Source organism: Phocoena sinus, chromosome 20, assembly GCF_008692025.1.
Source record: "Phocoena sinus isolate mPhoSin1 chromosome 20, mPhoSin1.pri, whole genome shotgun sequence".
Lineage (NCBI taxonomy): Eukaryota > Metazoa > Chordata > Mammalia > Artiodactyla > Phocoenidae > Phocoena > Phocoena sinus.
Window position 1 is genome coordinate 13,259,412 of NC_045782.1, and position 27,827 is coordinate 13,287,238.

Consider the following 27,827-nt stretch of genomic DNA (forward strand, 5'->3'; position numbering starts at 1 on the left):
ATCGTGTTTCCTGATAGGAAGTTGCATCTTATTTCAGGCAGTAGGAAAAGAGGACCTGGCTTCGCATTAGTAAATTAAAGCCAGGTGGTGGACTCTCAGGGTATACAAGGATCTGCTTGAGGCCCAAGGAGCTTTGGTCCCATGATACTAAATCTTAGCCTCCCTGATAATTGAAAATTTACATGAATGGTCATTAGTGAGCAGACATTTAAAGAGTGCTTTTCTGTCTTTTAAAAAATTTTATTTTGAAAGAGTTTCAAACTTACTAAAACTGACAAGAAGAATACTGAGAACTCCTGTATACTCTTGAACCCAGAGAACCCATTCCTTTAAAGGAAAGGGTATGACCCGGGATCACACACTGCACCCTTCTAGTCTCAGTCTGGTGCAGCTCCTCAGTTTTCTGGGACTTCTATGACCTTGACATTTGTGGAAGTTACAGGCTAGTCACTTTGTAGAATGTCTTTCAATTTGGGTTTGTCCAATGATTCTGCGTGATTAGATCCAGTTTCTGTATTTTAGGCCGAAACATCACAGACTTCGGTGTTCCTTTCATTGTATTCTGTCTTTCTGTCCAGTTCTGGTGAAGTTACCTTTGTTCACCTGAAGCACAGGTGTTCCAGGCTCGTCTTGCTCTTTCTATGACCAGCCCTAGAATCAGCTGTATCACCAAGGAGCCCTGGTTCCTTTACTGGAGGATGGTGTTTGGGTGCTGAACGTGCTCACTGCTGTTGGGCTGTTGCTGCTCCCAGACTTTCTCATAGGACTTTAACATCTGTAGTTATTTCTATATCTAGCTGATACATTATGATCACACAGATACCTTCCCATTCCAACCTAACACCACAAGGTTAACTTCTTATCTTTTAAGAAATATGACAGTGCCCTTATCCTTAACAGATTTGTCATATTGAAAAAATCTTGAATTTGTTGAACCCTTATAAAGTAGTATATTAACAGATACTAATATGGATAACTGAAGTTATAGGAGCACTATTAAAGATATCATTCAGGAAAGTGAGTTTTGAGCAAAATCTACAGGGAGAGGCATTCCAGGGGAAGCTAGGAATAAGCACATACTGGCTTGGTGTCAGAAAACAGACTTTCCTGTTTGGAGCAGAGGATCTTTGCTGGGGACGATGAAAAGTGCGGCTTGTGAGCCTGATTGATTTTATGATTCATTTAGGGTCCATCTCCTGTAGATTCTGATTCATCAGGTCTGGAGCCCTAGAACCTACAAGTGCCCCAGGCAATAATCTTGATCAAGTCTGAGGAAACTCTAGCCTAAAAGGCTAAGCTAAGACCTTAGGTGTAATGACAGTAATTGTTGTAAGGAGTGACTGTGGGAACCTTTGGGGAGGACCAGGAGAATGTTTTTCTCATGTCCAGGTTCCACATGGACTTACTGATTATAATAGTTGGTGGGGCAAGTGGGTGCAAACAATAGACACGGGCTTGAAACGTAGCAGAGAGTGTATTTGAAGATGTTTCCCAGTGGAGAACTACTACTACTGAGATAGGATCTCTGCACAGTGGCAGTATTAAAGTCAAGTGAATAAAACAAAAACCGAGGAGGCTGTAGCTTAAAAGTGCAGGTTCTTGAGAGCTGTGTACACACACATCCCCTTCACTACGCTGTTTGGAATAAAGACATTAACAACACAGATAACATGTACAGAGTGCCAAGCACCCTGCTGTGCTAAAGTAGTCCACGTGAATATCTTAATCTTCACCACAACCCCATGACATGTGTACTATTATCTCTATTTTATTACTACAGTAATTGAGGCTTAGCAGTGAAGTCATTTGTTCAAGGTCACACAATTTAGTGATGGAGCCAGAATATGATCCAGGCAGTTTTATTCCAGCGCTTATGCTCTGTGTGCTCAAAAGCTGTTGAATGAGTAAAGAATGAAAGTTGAGCAGAAAACTCACAGATAATGAAGACATATCTAATGGGAAGTTAAAATATACACGTTATAGACATCCTGCAATTAGACAGAATTTTCAAGTTGGAAAGGATTTGAGAGAGATGGCCACCACAGTATCCCCAACAAGAAGTTGTGTCCTCTGCTGCTTGGTGCCAGGGCAGGGACCACTCAGTGCTTCCAGAGAAGATCCCACCCTGTTTTCCAGCAGCCTCGCACTTCTGCCAAGCTGAGATCCACTCCCTGCATTCTCGATCCCTGTGTTCTGATGCCGAACTCTGGTGCCAAACTCTGCCCACCTGGCTGACTAGGCAAAGCCTCTAGGCAGAGCTCAGGAGAGGGAATTGCTGTTCCCTCCACCTGGAATGCTCCCTGCCCCCCACCCCCCAGGGGGCCCACGGGATTTCCCCCCTCACTTCCTTCTGGTCTTTACTCAAATGTCACTTATCAGAGAGGCCGTCCACAGCCTGCTCATAAAATAGCACTTTCCCACAGTCTCTCCGTCCCAGCAGCCCGCAGCCCCACCCGGCATAGTTTGTTCATTCTCCCCCCACCTTGTCCCAGAGTGTAAGCTCCTTGAGGAGAGACTTGGTCTGTTTTGGTTCACGGCTGAATTCAGGCTGGTTCAGGCCTGGAGCAGTTCCTTGCACAAAAAAAGATGCTTCATAAATATTTGTGGAATGAATGAAAGAAAGAGAGGAGCTTAAGAACTAAAGCCCAACAGTGGGATGCAGGGGAGAGAAATGGAAATCATGGATGGTGGGACCAATGACAGAGCTATAAATAGTATGACTTTGGCTGTGTGTACACAGAATTCTGTTCTTCTGCTGTGCTTTCTGCACAAAACAAATGCTCTACCCTATCCACTGGCAGGATTGAGAAGAAGGAGGCATGTATTTGTTGTAGAGTTCCATCAACAGCAAAAGCCTTCAATTTTTCCTGTTTTTTCTGTTCCAGATGAGACAGAAGGACCCAGTGAAAGGAATGACAGCGGATGACTAAAGCCACTCCTCCCCCTTCTGCACTGTATGTACTGCATTTCTCGCTGAGCATGACATAGACGCCAGAATCGGTTTGGGTCCTCGAGGCTCAGCAGCTCACTCTGGAGGCAGAAAGCCTGCTTCTTTCCTCGTCCTGCCCTCTAGTATTAATGATGATCGCGATGCTTAATAGCTCTCAGGCTTCGGAAAGAGGAAGAGGTTATGACTGTTAAGACATTTCAGGGATCTGTGTGATTGTACAAAGAACCACTCAGAGACAAGGACAGGGTGGTGGGAAGTGCGGCTGGGGTGGGGGCAGTGGATGAGAATCAAAGCTTATCTGCACCTAATTACTCTTCCTCTCGTAACTTGAGCCATTTCAAGTTGAAGCTGGCATTCTGGGTGCTCCCTGTACCCACCTGTGCCAGAGCTGTTCCCTACCTCTCCCTTGGAAAATTTGCCGTCCAGACAGCTTTTCCTAGTGGTCCTTGTTGGGTCTGGTGCTTCATTTCCTTTCTCTCTATACCCTCTGATCCCAGACAAAGTAGTTCAGAGGCAGCATCTTTCAGATACTTGGAGAGTGTTTCTGCCCAGGTCATAGGACCAGGATGGGATGTCTGTTTCACGTGGTCACTCCTTCCCAAGACCCTACATTGTATTAGCACCCAGTGTCCTGCACACCTCCACACTTGCTGTTATTCCAGCAGCTCAGAGGGGATTAGGCATGGAATGAGAAGCCTGGTCTTGCTCCCATCAGGCTCTGAGGGAAAATTATGTTATCAAATAAAGCCCGGTTGTCCTCTAGCACTACGGTGCTAAGGAGGCCTGGGCTTTCACCAGCAGTGAAGCAAACCACTGCTCACTCTGCCTGCCCTGTGTGCTTGAGGAGAACTTCTGGGAGATAAAACGGTAGGATGAAGTGGATTGAGGAGATGCCAGCTTCTCATCACTGCTTGGACCTTAGTTTCCTCTCCCCCCCACAGCACCCCACTACACCGCCTGGCATCCTTCCTGCTTTTGCAATTCCCCCATGAATGATTTACAGTGTGTTTCTATTTTCCTTTGTTGCTTCCTTAATAATTGTATTTCTCTTCTAGTTTTGCAAGACAGTGGTCAACAGGAAGGCCCAGCAGCTCCACCCTCCTGAGTGACAGGCCATCTTCGGACGCAGCCTTTCTGTGCCCATTCTTCAGGCAACTTTGATCCCTTACTGTAGTTAATTCTAGATGCCCTTTAACATTGTGAACAAATAGACTGTCTGGTATTACGAAGCCCGTGTGTGCGGGAGCCTGCCCCTCTGAGATATGTGGCGTGTAGGTGGCTGTATTTACAGCTCCTCCCTCTCCAACCATTGTGTTCTTGACCCATTTCTGTGTGCCCCTGCCCCCTTTATTTCCAAGTGACATTTTTAGCCTTTCAAAATAGCTGCCTTTTGTGATGTGGTGATTTTAAATGATTTACTTTGTTAGTTTTCAACCTTGGGATAAACTTGAGGTATTTTGCTTCCTGGGCAGATCTTCGCAATTTTGAGTGCTCACCTGGGGAGAAGGGATGAGTTAGAAATACGTATTTTTTTCCCTTCCAGTTCCACAGAACAGCAATGTGGCTTCATAACTCTGACCTCTGCTCCCAGTAACCCACTGTTAGAGTGCTCTAGGCACCATGGAAGTACCCAAGGCCCAGCCAGCCTGTTTTGAAAATTAAACAAATACACATAACCCCTGCCCCAGGCATTGCATCTCTGGTCACTAGTCTTAGAAATACCTATGGTTTCTTGGCCCTCCTGTTGCCCACTGTGTATCTCCGCAGAGCCCGTAATGTGCCCGGGTCAACTCTACCTGGAGGGAACTGTCCCGTGTGGCCCTTAGAATTGAGTCTGCCCCATACCTACCTACTAGTCTGCCCCCCGAGGAGCTCTGTATGTCCACGCTCCTCTTCCCTTTTGGGCTGGTGCTGCCACTCAGCAATAATCCCCTTTTCTCTGTGCTTTCTTAGATTCCTGTCCTCTGTCTGAGGCTGGTCAGGACGCAATGGGTCTTGATCTTTTCATGCTGCACAAAACAAGCATGCAAAAAGCTTCTTCCCAGAACATGTTCCCCCACGTCTCCAGTTGCTGGAAAGGAATTTGGGGATCAAGAACTCAGCTCGTCCTGCCCCCATGCTGAGTTCTGCCCTGGACAATCAAAAGCAAGTAGCGATCGTAGTACGGAGCTCTCCCAAAGCTGGCTGGTGAGAAAGTCCAGGCTCCGGGGAACAGAAGCTGCCGAGTGCTTCACGGTTCCCTGTGACTTGGCAGAGCCCGAGTATGCCTTCCCAGTGGGAGAATCTGAGATAGCTCTGGTGTCACCTGACATTTCCCAAACCTTGTGAAGTTTGTTGGCCGAGTGTGCGGTGACTCAAGCCCATGCTAGCCTGGGTGCAACTGCTAATGCGAGACCAAATCTCTGTTCGGGGAGTGAGAAGTAGGATGGGATGATCTGTCCTTAGGTTTTTGTCAGTTTGTTTTGCCTTACTCATTTCTAAGTGCAATAAGGGAGTGTCACACAGGATGAGACCTGTGACTTCCTGATGGCTGCTTCCCTGTGGCCCTCCTGGGGTAAGGGTGGACAGATTCAGCGTGGTTAGCTCCCACCTTCACTGAGGCCCCCCTGGGGCCAGGAGATATCCTGTCACAGTCTCCTCACCTTGTGGGGTCTATAGTAGTGGATCTGGGGCAATTCAGTTGGTTATTAGCATCCCAACTGCTGGTAGCATTTATTTGGGAAAGTTGAATAGACATTCCTACTGGAGAAAAATATAAACGTTTTCCTACAAGCTCTGTATTAGCTATAATTATATTTGTGCTTAAAGCTTTTTCCCTTCTTAACATTCATCAACTAAGTTAAGTCCAGATGTGGGTTAGCCCGGGAGAAACAAACGGTGATATTCTAGGCAGACTATTGTTTATGTGGTTTGAGGGTCAGCAGTTGTCAGTCTCCTCCCTTCAGCTCTTCTCTGAGATCCACACATATCACTCCAATTCTAGGGGCGGGGCTCGCTCCTTGTCGGCCTTTTCTCTGGCTCCTCCCACCTCCACCTGTTGCCCCAGTTCAGCATCCACAAGAGCTGAACTGGTGTTTCCTGAGGTCAGCTGGATTTGGGGCTCCAGCCCACATCAACATAAGAAGGGACGTACCTGGTCTGTTCCGTCCCCATGGATAGTGTCGCTGCTGGGCAGCAGTGTTGGCTTCTTTTAAGTATCCCCCTTCCCTCCTTACCCACCCCCCAAACTGACTAGCACTCAGAGGGGCTTATGATGCAAGGCTCAGCTCCTGGGGTAGTACCTGAGGATGTGCCACGCCCCTTCAGACCAGCTGCTTTCAAGGCCGCAGTCCCAGTTGGAAGCAGCAGTGCCTCTGTAGGAGGGATGCTGGGCTCTGGCCGCCTTATGGAGAGAGGTTGGGGACAGGGTCAGTATTGTGGACATGTGTATATCTTCCCAAATTCTCTTACAGTCCCTGCTGGGACTCCCTGACGTATTTTGGTTGGTTCCTAGTGCTACTTCTTTTACAAAATACACTTTGTAGAACTGATTAGATTACCTTGTTTATTTAATGTGAGTTTGTGCCTTTTTGTCTCAATCTTCCAATATGGGTTATATTGGGGGAAAAAGCAGTCTAATAAAATCCTAGACAGAGCTTTCTGGAGTCCAGCTTATTGGTGATGTCCTTATGTCCATTTTACAACTTAGGTATCTTCAAAGTCTTGCTGATCTCCCCAGTTTTACCAGGGAAGCATTAGAAAGATACAGGATATCTCTGAAAATTGTTGCATGTTGATTTCTGTAAACTAAAACAATCCCCTTATCATTTTACTTATGCAAATATCACATTTCTGAAAGTAATTTGGCCATTTTCTACTGGCAGTATTTCCTTTTTGTTTTTGTCTTCCCTCCTCTCCACATCCCCCTCTTTTACCCATCCTACCAAGGAAAACATTTATTTAAGGTTGTTCTTAACCCCGGCTTCCGAGTCTGTAAACCTCATGAAGCTTGTTTGTAAAGTTGTGGTGCATTTTTCTGGGGAGAGTCACGGCTCTCATCAGTTCTTCAAAGGAATCCCATGCACTGTCCTGCCCCCGCCCCCCCAAAAAAAAATTAAGAACCAGTGATTGAAGGAAATCATAGTTAGTCTTTGGCACAATAAATAATGTTCATTTCATGTTTGGTCGTAAATAGAGGCAGTGACTTATTTTTCGTTCATTGATGCATAGCCTTCTGAGTCCAGGAGCCCCCAAACGTCCAGTGTGTAATAGCTTGCATGAGTTTGAAGAGCGGAAAACACTTGAACGTGAGAGTGGAGAATGGAGGCGCTCACTGACCAAGAGGAGAGAGATTACCTGTAGTTGGGAAAGAGACTGGATTACAGGCCGGACAGTGGGTGGCTGCGCCGCCTCCCCTCGCCTTCTGCCCCTCGGGACGTTGGGAACCCGGAGGGAGACAACGCCGAGGGCCGAGACCTCACGTTCTGTGCTAGTGAAATGCGACGGGGCGGAGCGAGGCGGCGGCTTCCGCCGGAAGACGGCCCCCCTCCAGGCCGACCTCGCGCGAGGCACGCTGGGAGCCGCGTGGGCGGTGTCTGGGCCACGGCGCGCCCCGGCCGCCGGGCGGGGCAGTGTTGTATCGGGGTCTGGTGACACGAGGACACGCCTCTCTTACGTCCCCGTCCCCTAGGCCCCGTTCCCCTCAGCCTTTCACCGTTTCGCGCTCCTTGAAGAGTTCCGCCTCTTCCCCCCGAGCCCGCCACCCAGAGCCCTCCGTGCGCTCAGACCCCGCCTCTTACGGAAGCCGAAGCGTAGGGTCTAAGTCCGGAAGAAAAACAATCGGGAGAGGGAGCTGGCCGGCGGCACCTGGTGCCAGAGGGGGGCAGATTGGGCCAGGACAGGCTGCGGCGGGGAGACGCGAGCCGGCCGGGCCACCGCGTGGGGACGATGGCGGCCATGAACCCACAGACCGAGCTGAGAGTCAGGACGCTCAGGTGAGGAAGGCGACTGCGGGCAGGCCGGCCTGCTCGGGGCGGGATCACTGCCTCCGACCCAATCGGGGCTGCGGGTCTGGGGCAGAACCAGACTGGGAGAGAAGGGGCCAGAGTTACAGGGCTGCTTCTGGTTCAGAGGCCTCCCACGTTCTCCCAGGCCAGTATCGAGAGGGCTGTGTTGGGTCGAACCCCGCGCCCCCTCCAAACTCAGGCCACCAAGTTCTTGCCCACTTGGACGCCCCAAGCAGGTGGCCCAGTTGGGTTCTGGAGGAGGCAGCAGTGTTGGGCTGTTAGAAGTTAAAAACATAAGGAAGCACTCTCCCTTTAGCTCTAGCGTAGAAACCTTGTTCTTACTTTGGATCAGCACATACATCATGGGGTCTGCCTGACACTGTTGTGACCTCCTGAAACCCAAAATCAGATTTAGATAAGATCCTTTAGTGAAGTGATAATAGCCTGGTCTCATGCTTGTTCTTTAACGAGGAACAACGCTAATCACCAACTCAGTGCCGGTCACAATGCAAGGATTTGCTGCTAATCGTGGGACCTAAAAGTGGGAACAAGAAATCCCGGCTTTGGCTCTCCATCAGCTTAGAGCAGGTCCCTGGGAAAACAAGGAGCCTTAGAGTAAAAGAGCTGCCTCTTAATCCTCCGTTGGACAGCAGGGGGAGACCTTAAACAAACGAAGCACGGAACCTCTGGCTGAGTGCCTGAGAAGGTGGTTATTGTATTGTTTTGTTGATGTTCATATGGAGGGGCAGGAAGTTGCTTTAAGCTGGCCAAGAATTTCTTCAATTTGTGCTCTTTAGAACATGGACCTCTAAGAACAGGGTCTGGTGGAGAAAAGATGTTTAAGGACATCCTGCCCTTTCCTTCCCCCCTCTGCCCCCATTCTGCATCTTCCACTGTTACAGGTCCTCCTCCTTACGGTGTGCCTAGGACTCACCTGAGGCTTGGTGGTTCTTCTTGGTCTCTGCAGGGTTTGTAGCCCCTGCCTGTTCTGTAGTCAGCACAATCTGGGGGCTTCCTGGGAGCATTACTGTAACTATTCAAATGAAGAGATTTGCAAGTCTGTCCATCCCCTGAGCTGCTGATTAGATCTGTTGTTTCCCTAGGGTTTATGTGAAGCTGAGGTGCATGTTATCCAACTGATGACTTTTCCCAAAAGAGGGTAGAGTCTTGAGAGAGATGTTGAGAAACCTGTTATTTAGAATCTTCTTAGGCTCTTCTGAAATGCTTGGCAGAATTGGTTGTGCTCCAGAGATGAGTGAGGAAGGAAATGTGGTGCTGTTATCTCTGTTATTTTTGAAATTCCCATCTTGCAGTACTAAGGCCTCTCTCACAAGGTGAAAGCTGAAACTCCAGAATCTTTCTGGTGGTTATAGGATCCCGTGGATTGAAGAGTGGGGGCAGAAAGTTGCTTACTGAGCCATAGACAAAGGGCTGGTGAAATTAATAAATTCCTGATGGTCCACCCCATCCACACCCCTTCCCTTGCCTGACTCCGAAACCTTCAGCCCCACTTTGGCAGCTCTCCTAGTGTCAGCAGTGCCAGTGCTGCCAGGTGTAGGGAGCTGTACGCCTGCACAGAGGAGCCAATCCAGGGTGGGAACTTCCTGCTTCGGGGACAGAGGTGAAGATGAAGGGCTTGTAGTTCAGTGGCCCTATTCCCTCCACCAGATGCAGAAACACCCATTTCCCATTCAGACTACAGCGGATTGTGGTGCAGCCGTTAGCAGGCGCAGCCCCCTGTCTGTTACCTGGATGAGGGCTCATCCTCCTTCCTCCATGGCTTCCCTTCTCAGCATACATGTCGTGACATGGAACGTGGCCTCTGCAGCACCCCCTCCAGACCTCAGTGATCTGCTTCAGCTGAACAACCTGAACCTGAATCTGGACGTGTATGTCATTGGGTAGGTGTCTGCAGGGCCCGTCACGCATCCCTATATCTGAGATCAGGTAAGCCTGACCAGTCCCAAGTTGTCCCTGTGGGGAACCGCTGTGACCTGTACGCCCTCACTCTGGAGTCTGAAGGCCAGGAGCTTTCAGCCTGCATCAGGGCCAGGCAGTGTCTGTTGTCCTGGATCAGCAATGGCAAGGGGTTGGCAGTCAACAGCCAGGGGAGGGAGAGACCATGGTCATGAGAGCCCAAGGCTGGAAAGTCAGCTGAGGGCAGTGCTAAATGTCTGCGGCAGAGGCAGCGCCCTCCAGGCCAGGGGGAAGCCTCTGACCTGGGACGGGCAGTTTGCAGGAAATGAACTGTGGGATCATGAGCCTCCTTTCTGACACTGCCTTTGAAGACCCATGGAGCAGTTTCTTCATGGATGTGCTTTCCCCTCTGAGCTTCGTCAAGGTAACTTATAAGTTCATGGGCAATTGGGAAATGTGTCTCACCTCTTATCACTAATCCCTAGTCCTTTGGTCTCCCACGCCAGCTTTCATGCTCTTTCCCTTTTATTTAAAGGCCCAAACCTCAGTTGCACGTGGCTCCCTGGGGCTCCTCCCTGCCTTGTGTGTTCAGAGGTAGCTGGAGCTGAGCTGGAACCCCAGGGGCTAGTTTAAGACCTTGGTATTTTTCAGGTTAGGAGAATTCCTTGGGGAGGTGCAGCAGGGCTTAGTAACACCTCAGTGCCTACCCCACCCCCTGCCTCCAATCTCTACTCTCAGGCCCAGCCTGAAATCTCAGAGCATAATAACTGCCACCATCTATCGAGTGCTTACTTGGTGTTAAGCGTTATAAGCAAACTCTTTATATACGTTATTTAAAAATCTTAACTCTTTTGAAATATGGGTATTATACAGGTAAAACCAAGACTCAGAGGTTTCACAGGATATATGAGGTTCAAGATCCAGATCTTTCAAACTTAATAACCCATGTTCTTGGCTTCTGTACTTTATTGCTGTACTGATGATCTCTAAGGCTGACAGGTATCCCACGACTCGCCTGCTGGTATCAGAGGGTATCCTCTGATCATAAGGGATATGCACCTCAAATTCTCAGGGGCGAAGAGGTTAGGAGAGGGGACACAGGTGTGGAGGAAAAAGGTTCTCAGTCTGTAGGGCCAGTATTCTTTGGGGAATCTTTAGACCACAGGAGCATCTACAGGAAGGCTCTAGATTGCTGGATCTCACCCTTCTGCCCTGCACAGCCAAGGGACGAAACACACTCCCACTCAAAATACCTCCAAGAAGCAATGCTTCCTGGAAATACCAGAATTCCTTTCTTCCCTTCCCTGGGTGACTGGATTTCTTCAGAATTAATTCTGTTACCCTAGTTTGCCTAAGGGTGCTGAAGCGAGAGCTGTGAGTCCTCCCGAGGAGGGCAGAGCCAGGAGGATGGCAGACAAGGTTTGGTCCTGCTGCTGAGGCTAAAAACTGCCAGCCCCCAAGCCCTTGGCTCCCTCCACATCACACTCGGGCCTCTTGCTGCAGACTTGGAGCTGGACCTTCTCGGAGGGCAGAACCGCTTCTCTCTCACCACCCACTCCCTTTCCAAGACTGGAGGCCTCCTTGTACCTTGGCTAACTGGCAAGGGATTGGCAGGATGGAATTGAGCCAAGGAAGTGAGCTCATCTTGTGGCATGGACACAGCTCATTCTATCCATGCGGCCTCCCGAGGTTGGGAGAGCAGCCTGAGGGCCTGGCACCCAAAGCAAATGACCTTTCTTCCCCAGGCCGAGAGTGGAGGTGAAGGGCGAGCCCTGCCTGCAGCCTATTCCTTAGCCAGAACTTGCCAGCCATGGGTTGAGAAGCCTGGGGCTGACCCCCTTGGCCGGCTCCTAGGCTCCCAGCCACCTCCCTCTAGTCTCTTCCTTAGCTCCTCCTACTTCATTTCCTCCACTGGAACTTCCCCTCGAGCCTCCTGCCTTTCCCCACAGCCCCACCCCCACCTCCATCCTCCCTGCGCCACGCCCCCTTCCCTGCGGCTTCTCAAAGCGAGCTGGTGCCTTTGTGGTAGAGCCCATCGCCCCAGCCCACTCTATGGGTTCAGATTCAGCTTGAAACTCTTCCTGAATCTTTATCAGCTCCCTGGGAGTCAGTCCCTCTTAGTCCAGCCCTTCGCCCACTTCCATTGTCATATTTGCATGGGAAGGGGAGAGACCGAGACCGGGGGTGGAGAGTGAGGCAGGGGACACATCTGTAGCAACCTCTGCTGAACCCTAGTTTCTCACACCTCCCTCCCTCGGTCTTGGATTTGGGGTTCCCCCTGCTTTGACTCCTCCACTGTCCCAGAGCTCCTGGCCTGTGGGATCAAGTTTCATAATTCCTGGAAGGCCCCAGTACACACTCCCCACCCGGGGATTTCCTCCTTGGCCTCTGCACCTCATGCTCCGGAAATAGCTACTCGGGTGGTGGGTGTAGACAGCCTGCAGCTGAGAGAGAGGGTCACTGGCCCATTCCCACCCCACCTCCGCGGCCACAGAGAGCAGGGATTTTGGCAGTCCTGGTCCTTTGAATATCCAGGTAGTCCTACTGGTTCCTTAGTCTCCTTGAGCCTCGGTCCTTCGGTGCTGCCTTGAAGGGTTGGCTAGAAGATTAAATGCGCAAAGCAGTGTGTCAGTGGACGGTAGCTACTCTCCCCAATCTGTGAACACACGTCCTCTGTGCTCGCTCTCATCCCCTCTGCCTGGCCTTCGTACACACCAGCTGCCCACAGTCTATATTATTTTTCAGTAGCATTTTCTTAATTTTTTTCCACTGAGCTATAACGTATACAGAAATTAAGTCTCCAGTTTGATGGATTTTCTTTTTTTTTTTTTGGCCACACCACGCAGCATGTGGAATCTTAATTCCTTGACCAGGGTTGGAACCCGTGCCCCCTGCAGTGGAAGCTCAGAGTCTTAACCACTGGACCACCAGGGAAGTCCCCAGGTGGATTTTTATATGTATATGCAGAACATGTTACCACTGGTCAAATCAAGATACAGAACATTTTCAGCACCCTAGAAGGCTCTCTCATGCTTCTTCCCTGCATTTACTTTCAAGAATCCCTAAACCAAAAAAATAACAGCCGCCAGTTAATCCAGCGTCTTTGAGATAGATTCCTGCTTTATTAGTGGGAAGACAGGCTGAGACTTGCCCAATATCAAATACTAAGAGCCCAAGCTGGGATTTGAACCCAGATCTGGCCCTTAGCCACTGTCCCGTAGAGCATCTTTGACGTTCTTTAAGCCCCGGCGCACAGTACCCATGGAAACTCAGGAGGACACTGAGGAGAAGAGCACCTGACCGTGCCTGGGCCAGGGCCGAGGAGTCGGTGACTTCCTGATGGCAGTGGGTCCCTGGCAGCCTTGTCTTCTCTGCCTTCCACCCCCAAGCCCAGGAGCAGAAACTGGAACTTGCTTAGCTTCCAGAATGCATCATTTGGCAGCTGAGACTCCATCTGCAGAGATGCCATAGACCCCTGGGGCAGGACATCCATGTGGATCAGGGCTCTCTAGAGCGCCCAGCACAGGGCCTGGAGGGACACAAATGACCGTTGCCTCTCTGTCCTGCAGGTCTCCAGTGTCCGCATGCAGGGGCTTCTCTTACTGGTCTTTGCCAAGTATCAGCATTTGCCCTTTATCCAGGTCCTCTCTACTAAATCCACCCCCACCGGCCTCTTCGGGTGCTGGGTAAGGACTGAGCTGTTGTCGGAGTCAAGAGCTGGGGGGCCGTCTCACTGGGATGGGCAGGGCTGGGGGCTTTAGAGCTGGGCAAATGAAAAGGGGGGTGAAATGAATCTTGGCACTCTGTCCAGGCCAGTGCCCTGCATAGCCACCTTCCCGCCTCAGCGGGGCTTAGCATCCCTAGGATGGCAGGTGGATGAGCTGGGCTCTGTGGATGGAGAGGCCACTCTGGGAGCTGAGTGTCTGACTCTGGGAGATCCTACAGGAGGTGAGACCATCTGCCCTCAGGTCTAGGATGGGGAAAGAGAGGTGTGTCCCCCCTAGAATGGCTTCCCACCCTTCTGCCCACCTACCAGGGGAACAAAGGGGGTGTCAACATCTTCCTGAAGTTTTACGGCTACTATGTCAGCATCGTCAACTGCCACCTGCCCCCCCACGTGGCCAACAATGACCAGCGGCTGGAGCACTTTGACCGGATCCTGGAGATGCAGAATTTTGAGGCACAGGATATCCCCAACATCCTGGACCACGAGTGAGCATGCCGTTGTGAACTGCAGCCCCTGCCCTCTCCCCCAGGCCAGCCCAGGCAAGCATGCTCTGCCCGGTCACTGCTCCCCAGCCAGAGGCAGTCCGCCCCATCTCCCACCCTCTCCCAGCCTCTTTCCTGACACCCCATCTGCTCTCCTATGCAGCTTTGCCTCCCTGAGGTCTGGAACACCTTCCCTTTCCCTGGCCCCTCTGCCCTGCCTGGAAACTCTGGGCACTTCCGAACATCCCAGGTCAAGAACCTCGTGGTTCCTGAGGTCCCCGGAAGGGCTGATTCTCAGCCTTGCCTGGTGCCCAGTTGAGGAGGGAGGGCTACAGCCTGCTCCATATTTGCCGCGTGCCCCTTGGGGCTCATCTCTTCGGCTTAAATGGTGACGGGGTGGGGGCCGTGAGAACAGTCCCGTTGGGCCCTGCTCTTGTCTTCACCTGATCTTCTCACCACCCCTCGAGCTTTCTGCTCTCCCGCAGCCCTGCAGTGAGTGGCCAGAACCCCTGTGGTCCTGCCTTTTCTGACCTCGTCACAAACCTTCAGGCCGCCTGCTTTCCTTTCTTTCTGAAGCCTCATTCTCTGGTTTGGAGACATGAACTTTCGGATTGAGGACTTTGGGTTGCACTTTGTTCGGGAATCCATAAAAAATCAGTGCTACAGTGACCTGTGGGAGAAGGATCAGGTATCTGATGAGGGGAGGGCCGCGAAGGGTGGCCTGAGCCTGTGGTGGGTGGAGGTCAACATGAGATGTGGGGAGGTTCTCTAGTGCCTGTTCTCCTTTCCCAGGCCGCCCGAGTCCCTGTTCCCAGGAAGGGTGGGGTCTAATAGGGCTTCACCTCTGCGGGTAGGGCAGCCAGTCCTCTCCGGCCGCCCCGGTCTCCGGCTGGAGGAGCGAGGACGCAGCCACTGGGTATGCATGAGATTAGGGAGCGAGAAGGGCTTCGGCCTGCTGTGGCCCTGCACCATCGCCAGCCCTCTTGTGTCCCTGTTGTCTTTCCCACCCCCAGCCTGGCTTGCCTCCTAGAGGATGAGATACCACCCCTTTGGGGTACCCTGGCTACCCCAGCCTCCCCTCTGACACACGTCTGCTGGTGGCTGCCAGGGAGATGGAATTCAGAGCCTGGTCCCTGTAGTCCAAGAACTGGGAAAGGGCAGGCAGCTGCCTCCCCTGGGACCGTGGGGTAATGTTTGCAAAAGGATCCAGCTGATCTCCCGGGGGTGAGGGCGCCGGGGGCTGGGGTGCCGAGGCTGCCGCTGGGGCAGTGAGGAGGTGGAGTGGCCGGGTTTGACTCTTGCCCCACTGCGATGGCTTGTGCCAGCCCTTGACTGGAGCGTGGTGCCAGGCCGTTGGGGCAGGACTGCTAGGAGATGGGACTGTGCCTTTCCCTCCAGCTCAGCATTGCCAAGAGACACGACCCGCTGCTCCGGGAGTTCCAGGAGGGCCCCCTGCTCTTCCCGCCCACCTACAAGTTTGATAAGAACTCCAACAACTATGACACCAGGTGAGGGGGCTCCACCAGGAGAGGATCAGCCTGTCGCAGGTCTGGGCCTGGGAAGTCAGATCGTGCTGGCCCTAGTGGCAGTGGGAGCTGCCTCCAAATAGAAGTGTTGGGGAAGCAGGAATAGATCCAGCCATCACCTCTCAGGAGTGGCACCACCCGCCCCCCTCGTGAGATGCTGACCGTGGGAGCTGACCCAGATTGTCCGCAGAGAGAGCAGGAAGGGGAGACACACTGCTGGCAGGAATAGGGGTTGGGGGCAGGGCAGGTAGAGCCAAAGGGGAGGGAAGACAGTTGATTGCTGACTTGAGGGGACTGTACTTCAGCATTCTGGGAACCCCTGCCCCAGAATGTTGTCCCTGTTGTCCCCGCTCCCCAGGACTTTCTGATCCTACCCAGACAGGGGGGCAGAAAGCTTGGCTCAGCCAATTACTGGTATTACATAGCCCTGCCCCAGCTGTGAGTGGGTCGGGTACTATTTAGGAAGGTGAAGTAGTAGTTGTCAGGGGGGCAGTTAATGGGGAACAATGTAGAGATAGTGCATCTGGTAGTTAGAAGCACAGCTCTGCCCTTCATCAACTGTATGACCTTGGACATGGTATTTAAGTCTCAATTTTGTCATCTATAAAACGGGGATGATAACAATACCTATTTCACGGGGCTGAAGATTAAATGAGACCTTGCATGTGCCCAGACCAGTGCCTGGCACCCGGTAAGCACTGTGATAACTGCTGTTGTTATTTTTATTATTTATTTTTTTATAAATTTATTTATTATTTATCTTTGGCTGTGTTGGATCTTCGTTGCCGCAAGCGGGCTTTCTCTAGTTGCGGCGAGCGGGGGGCTACTCTTCGTTGCGGTGCGTGGGCTTCTCATTGTGGTGGCATCTCGTTGCGGAGCACGGGCTCTAGGCGCTCGGGCTCAGTAGTTGTGGCACATGGGCTCAGTAGCTGTGGCACGTGGGCTCTAGAGCACAGGCTCAGTAGTTGTGGCGCACGGGCTTAGTTGCTCCGTGGTATGTGGGATCTTCCTGGACCAGGGCTCGAACCCGTGTCCCCTGCATTGGCAGGCGTATTCTTAACCACTGCGCCACCAGGGAAGTCCCTGTTGTTATTTTTAGATTCATGTCTTCAGGTGGCAGTTTTACTGAAAACTTTTCTCAGAAGCTGAGAAAGGACTAAGTGACCACCAAAACCTTAGGCTTAGGCAGAGGGGCAAAAGTAGCTCTGGCAAGAGGTCCCTGGCCCAATGTAGGGCAAGGATCCTCATCTCTTTGAAGAAAAAGAACCCCCTACATGTTATGAGGCTCTTTGTTTCAGCTGGAGCAGCTCCTTCACGTATTCCCCTAGCAAGACTGTCTTATGAGGGAGGTAGGAGGCACCTCCAGGGCGGCCCAGGCCTCTGGGATTTAGCAGGTGAGTAGGTATGTCCACAGCCAGCCTGGGGTGAGAGGAAGAGCTGCTGGCCCAGTGCTGGAAGCCGTGTGGCAGAGCCACGATGTCCCCACCAAGCAAGGGGGAGAGCATGAGCCATTTCAGGTGTGTGGAGCAAGACAGAGTGGGGTCACAGCCAGGGCAGTGCACACAAGAAGAGGCCACGAACACTGGAAACAGGGTCCAGCCTGAGCTACAGTATAAGCCAGAAAGAAGGAAGGAGGTCAGGCTCCAGCTGGCCTGCTGGCCGGGTCCACAGCTGACAGTCTCCCCAGCCATCCATTGGAAATGAAGGTCCAATGGACTCACTGTGGAAATTGTCAGGCCTCATTGGGACAGGCTGGGGCCTTGGGGGCTGGGACCCTCTACCAGTTGACTTCAAAACCTCACTTGCCAGCAGGAAGAGAGCTGCTGACAGACCGTATGGCCAGGTTTCCCTGTGCCCACACCCCTGGTTATGGGAGGGAAACCAGCAGGAGACTGGAAGTTACTGAGATGGCCCAGAGAGGCTCAGAGATGTTCAAGGTCTTACCCAGGTGGCTCAGCTAGCGATGGCGGAGCTGGGGCTCAGACCCAATTTTCTGGACTGTGTTGCCCACGATGCCTTCCTCTAGCCCACAGTGCCTCTGGGTTCACAGCCAGTCTTGCCAGCAGCAGCAGAAAGGAGGGCAGGATTGGGATAGCAAAGCCTTGCTAAGGAGAAGGCAGATATTATTTCCACATAATAGGTATAATCCACCTTGTGACTGACATTATTGAGTGCTGACCATGGACCAGGCATTGTGCAGAGTGCTTGGCCCGCATCACTTCGCTTCATTCATACTGTATCTTCATTAGGTAGGCGCCATTGATACTGACTTTTTACATATAAGGAAACTGTGTCTCAGAAGATCTAAGTAAGGTAGTAACAGAGTACGTGACGGAGCAGGAATTTGAACTGGAGTCTGTGTGAATCCAGTTCCCCTTGCCTGGAGCCCAGGAAATGAAGGAATGTCTGAACAGGAACAGGGACCTTATGGGGGGACATCATAACTGAAATATTCCCAGCTGGGAGCTCCTGCGGTGGGCAGGGCCTGAGCCCCACATAGTGAACAGAAACATTCCTGTCTCATCAGTCTGTTATTCATCCTGAAAGCCCAGTTCAGACATCATCTGAACCATCTGAAAAGCCTTTCCTGACCCTTGCCCGTTTCACTGAGAGTTCTCTCCTTCCCTTATGCTGCCTGCAAGCCTTGCACACACCATGCTTTCAGTGTTGCTTTTAAGACACAGTGTGCCTTTCTTGCTGTGCTATGAATACCCAGTGCACAGAGACTGGATCTGATTTATGACCGTCCCTGGTGTGGAGCGTAGTGCCTGGCATATGTTTAAACTGGGAGCCTGAGAGGACAAAAGGAAAAGATAAGGTATTTAAGGAGCAGAGGGACCCACCCAGAGTGAGAGAGCCAAATAAACACTCTCAAGTCCAGGAGTTGGCCCATAGAAGGTTCCAGAACTCTGTGTGGAAGTGCCGAAGGAGGGTAAAGCAAATGATAAGGAGGCCGGCAGCTGAAGCCAGGAGGAGTCAATGAGAGTTATTGTCAGGGAGGCTGAAAGGAGCGCAGGCATTCTGATCAGTCAGCAGCGCTGCTGAGAGGCATCTTGAGTGGAGTTGACCCGCTGTACAGAGGGACTGCGCTGCATGCAGGGCATGGTACGGAGCTTTGCCCAGCCTCGGCAGCGTCCCGGAGCCAAGATGTAATGAGAAACGAGGTCAGCTCCATTACACAGGAGGGTGAAAGGGCTGAGGGCAGGAAATCCTATTAAAGTCAGGGATTGTAGTGGTTTTGTTACAGTCGACAGGAACCCAGTCCACCTCTGCTAGGCAGTGAGCAGAGGATGTTATGGTCAATCTATTCAAGACTCGAGTCCAGAGTTCAGCGAGACACTTAGAAGCCATCTATAGGGAGCCGAAAGGAAAAGTGCTCTCAGACCCAAAAATGGAACACATCACTACTTTTGGGTCAGTACACTGGCTCAAGTTTTCTAGGCTCTTAAGCCAGGAGAATCCTGCAGAGCTACTTGGTTTTAATTTTTAGAAAGTAAAGACATACTACAGGCATACCTGAGAGAGATTGCGGGTTTGGTTCCAGACCACCGCAGTAAGGCGAATATCACAATAACGAGAGTCACACAAATGTTTTGGTTTCCTGATACATAAAAAAGTTATGTTTACACTATACTGTAGTCTGTTGAGTGTGCAATAGCATTATGTCTAAAAAAAAATGTACATACCTTAATTTAAAAATACTTTATTGGTAAGAAAGTGCTAACCATCATCTTAGCCTTCAGCAAGTCATAGTTTTTTTTGCAATAGTGACATCAAGGATCACAGATCACTGTAACAGTTACAACAATAATGAAAAAGCTTGCAAGATTATAGAACTGCCAAAACGTGGCTCAGAGACGCGGAGGGAGCAAATGCTGTTTGAAAAACTGTGCTAATGGTCTTGCTCGACGCAGTGTTGCCACAAACGTTCAATTTGCAAAAATCACAATATCGGCGCAGTACAAGAAAAGCGAAGCACAGGGAAACGAGCTGTGCCTGTAATCTCCAGATATAATTCTTGTACTCAGTCACGACCATTCAGCCAAAAAAAAGCATTAGTGATGGGACTTCCCTGGTGGCGCAGTGGTTAAGTATCCGCCTGCCAATGCAGGGGACACAGGTTCAAGCCCTGGTCCGGGAAGATGCCACGTGCCACGGAGCGACTAAACCTGTGCGCCACAACTACTGAGCCTGTGCTCTAGAGCCCGCGAGCCACAACTACTGAAGCCCGCACGCCTATGCCTACAGCCCATGCTCCGCAACGAAGAGTAGCCCCTGCTCACAGCAATGAAGGCCCAACATGACCAAAAATAAAATAAATAAGTAAGTAAATTTATTAAAAAAGAAAAAAAGCATTAGTGAGACCCGGCTCTGGTGACACACAGTGGGAATCGGCCGCCACTGGCAAGCTGGAGGAGACGGGTGCAGTGGAAGGAGCACTGACTCTCTAGTCAGCAACGTGGGCAGGCACCCAGCTCCACCTGCATAGGGTGACCTCACTCAACTTCAGTGTCCTGGAGAAGAAGGAAAATGTGACCCGTGGCATTCTTCCAGTGTTGGAAGGATTGGAACAATCTGATGCACAGAAGGACCCCGTGTTTAGTTATTATTAGGAATGGAGAACTGGGGGAAATGTATAATATTTAGTTGGTACGTATTTATTTTGCTTATTTGTTCCTTTTGTTTGTTAAACGAGCTCGTCAACGACTTTGACAACCCCATTTAGCAGATCCCCAGTTGCCTGGTGTATAATAAGGGCTCAGTAAAGCTCACTGAAAGAATGAACAATACAGGTGCCCAGTGATGAGTGTGGACCAGTCCATGGAAAAGGAGGAAAGGGAGACAGGCTGAAGTCCCAAGGAGGAAGCAGAGCCAAGCTGAGGTACTGAGGGGGAAGGAGAGTCAGGCTGTGGTCAGGACTTGGGGAGGATCCTGACGGGACAGCAAGTTTGAGCTCTTGACCATAATAGGGAAGTGGAGGGGGGGAGGATGCTTTGAAAGGGAGAGTGGTACATTCATGTGGTTCATTACCAAGTTTTAAGAATTGCTAGGCACTGAATATCCAAGATTGGTTTGGAGATTGAGTGTCTGTTGTCTCTGGGATGGGAATACCACATTCCGATTATCCCCTGAACACTTCTCAGAAGAGTGAAGGATTCAAACAACCCAGGAGCCCCGAGCAGAGGTGGTTTAGCCAGTTCCCACTTCTTGACCACTCCCTCGACAATGTTTCTTTGAAGTAAGCACTGTTATCACCCCATCTTAAGAGTGGAAGAAACTGAGGTTTGGAGTGATGAAGTCACTTGCCCAAGGGCAGAGCTTTTTTTTAAACTAAGTTACTGGTTTGTTGTAAAAGGATATAACTCAGAAGCAGGCAGGTGGAAGAGATGTGTAGGACAAGGTATGGGGAAGGGGAAGGAGCTTCCGTGCCCTCTCCAAGGGCACCACTCCCCAGATTCACTAACCTGGAACCGCATAGCTCTTAATTAACAGGGGCAAAACCTTCCCCCAACTGGTCTCTGATACTAGAGTCAGTTCACCACCGAGGCACCATTCTGCCTCTATTGCTGGAAAACCATATTGCTATTGAAGTGATGGAAGTATACCAGAAAGGTTTGTTTAAAATAGCAAGTGAATAAAGCAGAAGACAAAAATAGAATTTCAAACTGATTATAAGCATATGAAACTGTATATGTTAAGATTAGGTGGGCAGGGCTTCCCTGGTGGCGCAGTGGTTAAGAATCCGCCTGCCAGTGCAGGGGACATGGGTTCGAGCCCTGGTCCACAAAGATCCCACATGCTCTGGAGCAACTAAGCCCGTGTGCCTCAACTACTGAGCCTGTGCTCTAGAGCCTGTGAGCTACAAGTACTGAAGCCCACGCACCTAGAGCCTGTGCTCCACAACAAGAGAAGCCACTGCAATGAGAAGCCCGTGCACTGCAACGAAGAGTAGTCCCCGCTCGCCGCAACTAGAGAAAGCCCGCGCACAGCAACGAAGACCCAATGCAGCCAAAAATAAATTTCAAAAATTATTTAAAAGAATGATTAAGTGGACATTTTTTGGGGATAAATGGGCATTTTTAAAAAATATACTTTTCACTTTTTTAAACCATTTTATTTATTAAGATTTAATTTTATTTATTTTTGGCTGCATTGGGTCTTTGTTGCTGCGTGCAGGCTTTCTTTCTCTGGTTGCGGCGAGTGGGGGCCACTCTTCGTTGCGGTGCACAGGCTTCTCATTGGGGTGGCTTCTCTTGTTGCGGAGCACAGGCTCTAGGCATGCGGGCTTCAGTAGTTGTGGCTCGCGGGCTCTAGAGCACAGGCTCAGTAGTTGTGGCACACGGGCTTAGCTGCTCCGCGGCATGTGGGATCTTCGTGGACCAGGGATCAAACCCGTGTCCCCTGCATTGGCAGGAGGATTCTTATCCACTGCGCCACCAGGGAAGTCCCTAGGTGGGCATTTTTGAGGAAAGAGAATGAGCTTGGGTTTTGTTTTTTTTTTTAATTCTTTGGGTTTCACGAGCACTTCTTGAGTACCTACTGCATGGCAGGCTCTGTGCTAATGCTGAGGATACACAGGAGACGCCAAGAGTCCGTCCTTACCTTCCAAGCTCACACGCTAACTGATAGGCTGACTGGGAAACAGTGAACTACAATATACTGTAATAGGAGATGTACTTATGTAGAATGCTTTGGAAGCAGAGAGGTCAGTGACGGCTTTATGACAAAAACAGCACTGGAACTGGGCCTCTCCCTGTGACAAAGGGAGTTATAGATAGCAAAAGCTGTAAGAGTAGAGGCCCAGAGGCTTGAGAGATTCACCATGGTGAGGTGGGTCTGGGGCAGAGGAGGGAGATAAGGTAGCACAAGGGGTGTCAGGCCCCTGTGCACCTTGACAGCCACATTTGGAGACTTGAGCTTTATTCTGGAAGCAGTGAAGACTCCTTAAAGGTTTTAAAGCAGCGAATCATCTGACCGGGCTATATGGTCTCTCTTATGCCCATCAGGGAAGCTGGTGAGTAAAGAACAGGTGGGAGGTCTTGACTCTTGAGAACAAAGCATCACGATAGCCAGTATATGTAGAGAGTTTATGTTGTACGAAGCATGGTGCTCAACATTTTTTGTGTTTCATCTCATTTAATCATCTCAGCAACCACATGACGTAACTACTATTATCTCCTTTCTACAGATGAGGAAGCTGAGGCCTAAGAGGGGTTGGCTGGTGATTAAGGGCACATGCTCTGTGGCCATGCTGCCTGGCCTTGAGTCCTGGCTCTACCACTCAGTGGCTGTGTGACTTTGGGAAAGTTACTTCCCCTCCAAGACTCATTTTCTCCACTTGTGAAGAGTGGAATAAATAGTTCTGGTTGCTGGCATGTAGTGAGCGTTCCCTAAATGCTTCCCTTTCCTTCCCTAAGGTCGGGTCTTTAGTATGGGGGAAGCCAAATTCCAGCTCAGGTCTGTCTCACTCCAAATTCCAAACCTCAGCTTCTTTGATGTTCTGCTGCTTTTGTTCAAGAAATAAGAAAGGCTTTAAATGGGATGTTTCTGAGTCACAATTTGACTGTGACCCTCTAGTCTACTGAGGGTCCTTGGCTGAGTCTGACAAAGGCCAGCATACTTTTGGTTCCATTGGACACCCTCCTGCCTGCTGCCATGCTGGTCTCCAGCTCTGGCCCAGGGTGATCTCGTGACTGCTGACAGGCCCTGGTGTTAGGGCATCCAGCAAGCTCGTGGGTCCCTTCCTGCTCACCTGCCACCCCTTCTCTCCCCATTCTTCCTCTCCTCCCACCCCCAGTGAGAAAAAGCGCAAGCCCGCGTGGACCGACCGCATCCTGTGGAGGCTGAAGCGGCAACCCCAGGCCGCCGTCCACACCCCGACGCTGTCAGCCCCCCACTTCACCCTGTTTCTGAGGAGCTACGTCAGCCACATGCTGTACAGCGTCAGTGACCATAAGCCTGTCACTAGCACCTTTGACTTGGAGGTAAATTTCTGGGCTGCCTAGCACTTGGCAGAGGAGCAGCCATGCTGGGCCACATCCCCAGACCCTCCCGCCCTGGGCTCTCATGTCAGCAGATGCCCCAGGGGAGACCTGTGGGAGGACCTGATTGCCTTTCCTCCCGGGTCAGGTATCCCAGCTCTTCTTAGGAGCTGTTGATGGCTCTGTCTGTCAAAAATGTGTTCAAACCCTTTGTCAGTAGGTTTCCATTTCCTCTTAGTACTGTCCCCTGGGGCTCCTGAGTTCCATTATGCTTATTACCTACCATGTGAAGTAGGACTTGCTTTCATTTGTCCTACACCTATGGGGCTCAGGTTGCAAAGGGAGCCCCCTCCATCCTTGTATCTTGCCATCTCATGACCAAGGCAGTGTTCATCTCCTTTGAGCTGCTGGCTGCCCTCTTACTGTTTGTCTGTCTTTATACCACAGCGTCCCTTCACATGCATATAGCTGTTCTCACCAGAGGCCCCCAGATTGGATTTGGGCCTTTGGGTCAGGAACCGTGAAGGGCCTGCGAGCAACTCCTTGGCTTCTTTCTTCAACCCGCCAGCGGCGCCCCTGATCTCCCCCACCCCGACGTTGCTCAGCACTTGGCTCTCTGCTTGGTTACCCAGCTGGCCCCCAGTCTCGTCCTCCTGGCAGGGCCAGCCATCCCCGATCAGCCTTTGGCCCTTCTTTCCAGCTGGCCAGCCAAGGTCTGCTACTCTAAGGGCAGCCTAGTAGGGTTCACCTGTGGGTGCCCCTCCATCCCTCCCCACTGACCCTGACCGTTGCAAGGGCACAGTAAGGACATTCGTCTCAGGGAAGGGAATGATGCTGTGGGGCTTCAGCGCCTTCCCGCCCCTGTGTGTAGCTGAAGCCGTTGGTGTCTGCCCCACTGATCACCCTGCGGCCCGAGAGCCCGCGCACCACGGAGAGCGACATGCTGATCAGCTACTCCCTGACCGCAGACTTCCTCAGCAGCCCCTGGGACTGGATTGGCCTGTGCAAGGTGACGTGGCAGGCGGGCAGGGAGCCCATCAGTCGCACCCCCCCACCGGTTTATCTATTCTGAGTGCTCATGGGAGTTGGGCACAGAGACTGCAGAGCTACCCTCATCCACCCCAAGGGTCCTTGCCCATCGAGGGGCTAGCAGTGAAGGGGAAGAGGCAGGTGGTATGATGGCCAGCCTTAGAAATGAGACCATCCTCTCTGTAGGACTTGACATGGGTCCCGTGTCCTCCCAGACCACTGACCACCTGCCCGATCCCCCCTCCCACAGGTGGGGCTGCGCCACATTAATGACTACGTGTCGTATGTCTGGGTCAGGGACAACCAGGTCTCCTTCAGCGACGGGCTGAACCAGGTACTTGCCCCCTTTCCTGAGATAGGTATTCCACATCTCCAGCAGGGGGGCTTGTCTGACCTCTCCCCTGTCTTCTGGAAGGAACAGAGAGCTGGATACCTAATCGCTGAGAGCTGAATGGGGCCTGGGGCCATGGAGCTGATCCACTTCCGTCTGTCCTTCCCTCCAGGTGTACATCGACATTAGTGACATCCGTGAGACTGAGGATCAGTTTCTCCTTTTTTACTATAGCAACAACCTACATTCTGTGGTGGGGATAAGCACACCCTTCAAGGTAATGGATGCTGGTGGGTAAGAGGAAGGGTAGCCCAGAAGACTTGAGCCCATCACCGGTTCCCTGAGGTCACGGGCCGAGGAGCCGACCCCTACCATGGAGCCGAAGCCTTTGGGGCACGGGGGAGACAGAAGGCACGGAGTGCAGCCTGCCCTCGCCCCTTCCGCTCACTGCTTGTTTTACCCCTGCAGATCCAGCCTCGCTCCTTCTTGGCGGAGGGCCCCCTGGATGAAGCCCAACCGCAGATCTGAGCCGGGATAGAGTGAATCCAGGGCGGAGGCTGGAGCTGGCAGCCAGCTCTGCCTACCACTGCCAGGAGTGCTGGGGGCCCAGCCCAGCCCCCTGAGGAGGCAGCGGTATCCTCCACCTCCCAGGGGGACCTCTAGCCACACTCCTTTGCTCTCTCCAGTCCAGATCTCTGGAATCGGCCCCTTAAATACAGGTTTTTGTTGCTGAGGTGTGAGTGAAACCAGCTAGTTTGTCAACAGTGAAGATCTACACAGTCCACTGGATGTGGGAAGGACCCTCCGGCTCGCGTCTCATTTCTTGATTTCCCCCACACACACTTCCAGTCCTGCCCCAGCAGGCCTGCCAGGCACATGCCCCATCTGGCACAGGCCTGCATTCTTTGTCACGCCACCCTGGGCCTTAGGCTGCCTGGGAGGGGGAGATGCTCCCATTTGTACAGGCTGCAGAGACTGGTTGGCCCACATAGCACTGGGTTCCAGGAGTCTTGGCATCTCGTCGCCTGTCCCCCTGAGGGGTGGGCAGAGGATCTGGGATCCCTGCTTTCGGCAGAAGCAGGTGACTAAGTAGGTAGGATGGAGGAGCCCTTCGCCCAGGCTCTTCTATAGGGGTCGTGGGCAGGCTGATGTGTGTCCTTCTGCCAGCAGCACACACACCCCCACCCCCACCGCCGGCCCAAGGAGTCCAACTCAGGAAGTCCCAGGGTCTGAGCAGAGGATTGGACCCAGGTTCGCTTCTGCTAGTGGGTCAGGCTCCATGCCCCCAAGCTGCCCTCTTGTGAAGGGCTGGAAGGTGGTAGAGGACCTACGGCCACAGACTTCTCCAGGGTGGTCCTTGCCCCATCCAGGTCGTCTTCCCCTACCCTCGCCTGCCATCACAGGCCAGAAACCTGCCCTTTGTCTAGACCACTCTGGGACCTAGAAGTGGGGGCAGGCGGAAAGGAGAGTCGGAATCAAGATGTTCTGGAGAATCTGGCCCAGGGGTCTTCAGAGAGCATTCTCCAGATGCTGTGTGGACACGGCCCAGCCCCACTCCCACCATTTGCCTCCAGCCGCTGTTGACGCTACATCCTGTTTCCGAGGAGAAGACACCTCAGGGAGCCTGCTCTGTGACTATTGACGCCCAACCTATGACCTGAGACTGGGGGACACTCCAGTTGCTCTGCATTCCTACTTCACCCTGGGAGCCATCAGGAACTATCCCTCTGGCTTCTAGCAGGCCATGGCCATCTGTGTTCTGTGGCTGTTGCATTGGGGGATAATTAGAAACATGGCTTTTACACTTGTGACTCCTTCATGATAGTGGTGGGAACGGGCACACGTTCCTGGGCCCTTGCTAGACTCCAGGACGAGGGCCCTGTTATCCAGACTAGACTATGTCTGAGGATGACAGATGTTGCCCAGATGGGAATGGGATGAGGTTCTGGGATGGTGGCCTTCTTAGTCCCTGGTCCAGGTGGGGCATGCCTCTTATGCTGTTGGGCACTTCGTTTACTCTGCTGCTGAGCAGGTAGAATGGATTTCTTGGGACTGAAGTCTCAGAAAATGTGCATACTCTGCTCTCACCGATTCATCCCTCCTCACCCGGCACTCCCTCACACCTTAGTCTTGAGCCTTGGTCCTGGGTCAAGCTCTCCAAAAATGTCACCATCTCTTCTCTCTGCCCCATCTCTCCCCCAGATCCCTGTACCCCGAGGTCCCCACGATAACTTCTATCCCTGCCCCCAACACACACATACCCGAGGGACTCTGAACCCTTGAACTCTCCACCTGTTTCCTTCTCACGCACAACCATCGTGGGTGCTGCTACAGAGCACGCTTCATCTGTAGACGGGGAAACCAAAGCCCAGAGGAGTGGCATGATCCCTCCGGACTTAGCCAGGGAGCTGTGGTGTCATGCAAGACCAGAAACACCGGAGTGGGGTCAAGCCCTGCATTCGAATGACAGTCCCACCTCCACCTACTCGAGGAGTCTCAGCTTCTGTAAGATACAGTGTTCCGGTTCACAAGATTATTGTGAAAGAACAATTACAAAACAAAAACAGGGCTTCCCTGGTGGCGCAGTGGTTGAGAGTCCGCCTGCCGATGCAGGGGACGCAGGTTCGTGCCCCGGTCCGGGAAGATGCCACATGCCGCGGAGCGGCTGGGCCCGTGAGCCATGGCCGCTGAGCCTGCGCATCTGGAGCCTGTGCTCCTCAACGGGAGAGGCCACAACAGTGAGAGGCCCGCGTACTGCAAAAAAAAACCCAACAAAACAAAATAGTCTATCCAGCTCTTCATTCTGATTGATGTAGCCCTGGGGCTGGACCTCAGGGCTCCTGACTCCAGGGGTCCCCCTGTTTCTTCTGTTTCTGGATCATGCTTGTCTTCTAGGTG

General features: G+C 51.9%; 2 protein-coding genes across 4 annotated transcripts in view; both read left to right on the plus strand.

Annotated features, from left to right (window-relative positions):
* The window catches only part of PITPNA (phosphatidylinositol transfer protein alpha), a 40,735-nt gene extending 34,150 nt beyond the window's left edge, over positions 1-6,585 (plus strand). Inside the window, exons 11-12 of the mRNA XM_032616097.1 lie at positions 2,886-2,954; positions 4,006-6,585. Coding sequence (XP_032471988.1) covers positions 2,886-2,930 — 45 coding nt within the window. The 3' untranslated portion in view covers positions 2,931-2,954; positions 4,006-6,585. The remainder of the gene's footprint in view (positions 1-2,885; positions 2,955-4,005) is intronic.
* Positions 6,586-7,629: 1,044 nt separating this feature from the next.
* Positions 7,630-26,731, plus strand: INPP5K (inositol polyphosphate-5-phosphatase K). Of its 3 annotated transcripts, XM_032616156.1 has the most exons (12): positions 7,638-7,923; positions 9,729-9,836; positions 10,168-10,276; positions 13,422-13,538; positions 13,889-14,064; positions 14,638-14,749; positions 15,460-15,569; positions 23,386-23,572; positions 24,441-24,578; positions 24,849-24,932; positions 25,102-25,206; positions 25,398-26,731. In XM_032616156.1, the coding sequence occupies exons 1-12, from the start codon at positions 7,877-7,879 to the stop codon at positions 25,455-25,457; spliced, it is 1,353 nt and encodes a 450-aa protein (XP_032472047.1). In that variant the 5' UTR covers positions 7,638-7,876; the 3' UTR covers positions 25,458-26,731. The 3 variants fall into 3 exon arrangements, with proteins under 3 accessions (XP_032472048.1, XP_032472047.1, XP_032472049.1); XM_032616157.1 differs by having other exon boundaries at positions 7,630-7,923; positions 25,014-26,731; XM_032616158.1 differs by lacking the exon at positions 7,638-7,923 and having other exon boundaries at positions 10,175-10,276.
* Positions 26,732-27,827: the final 1,096 nt, after the last annotated feature.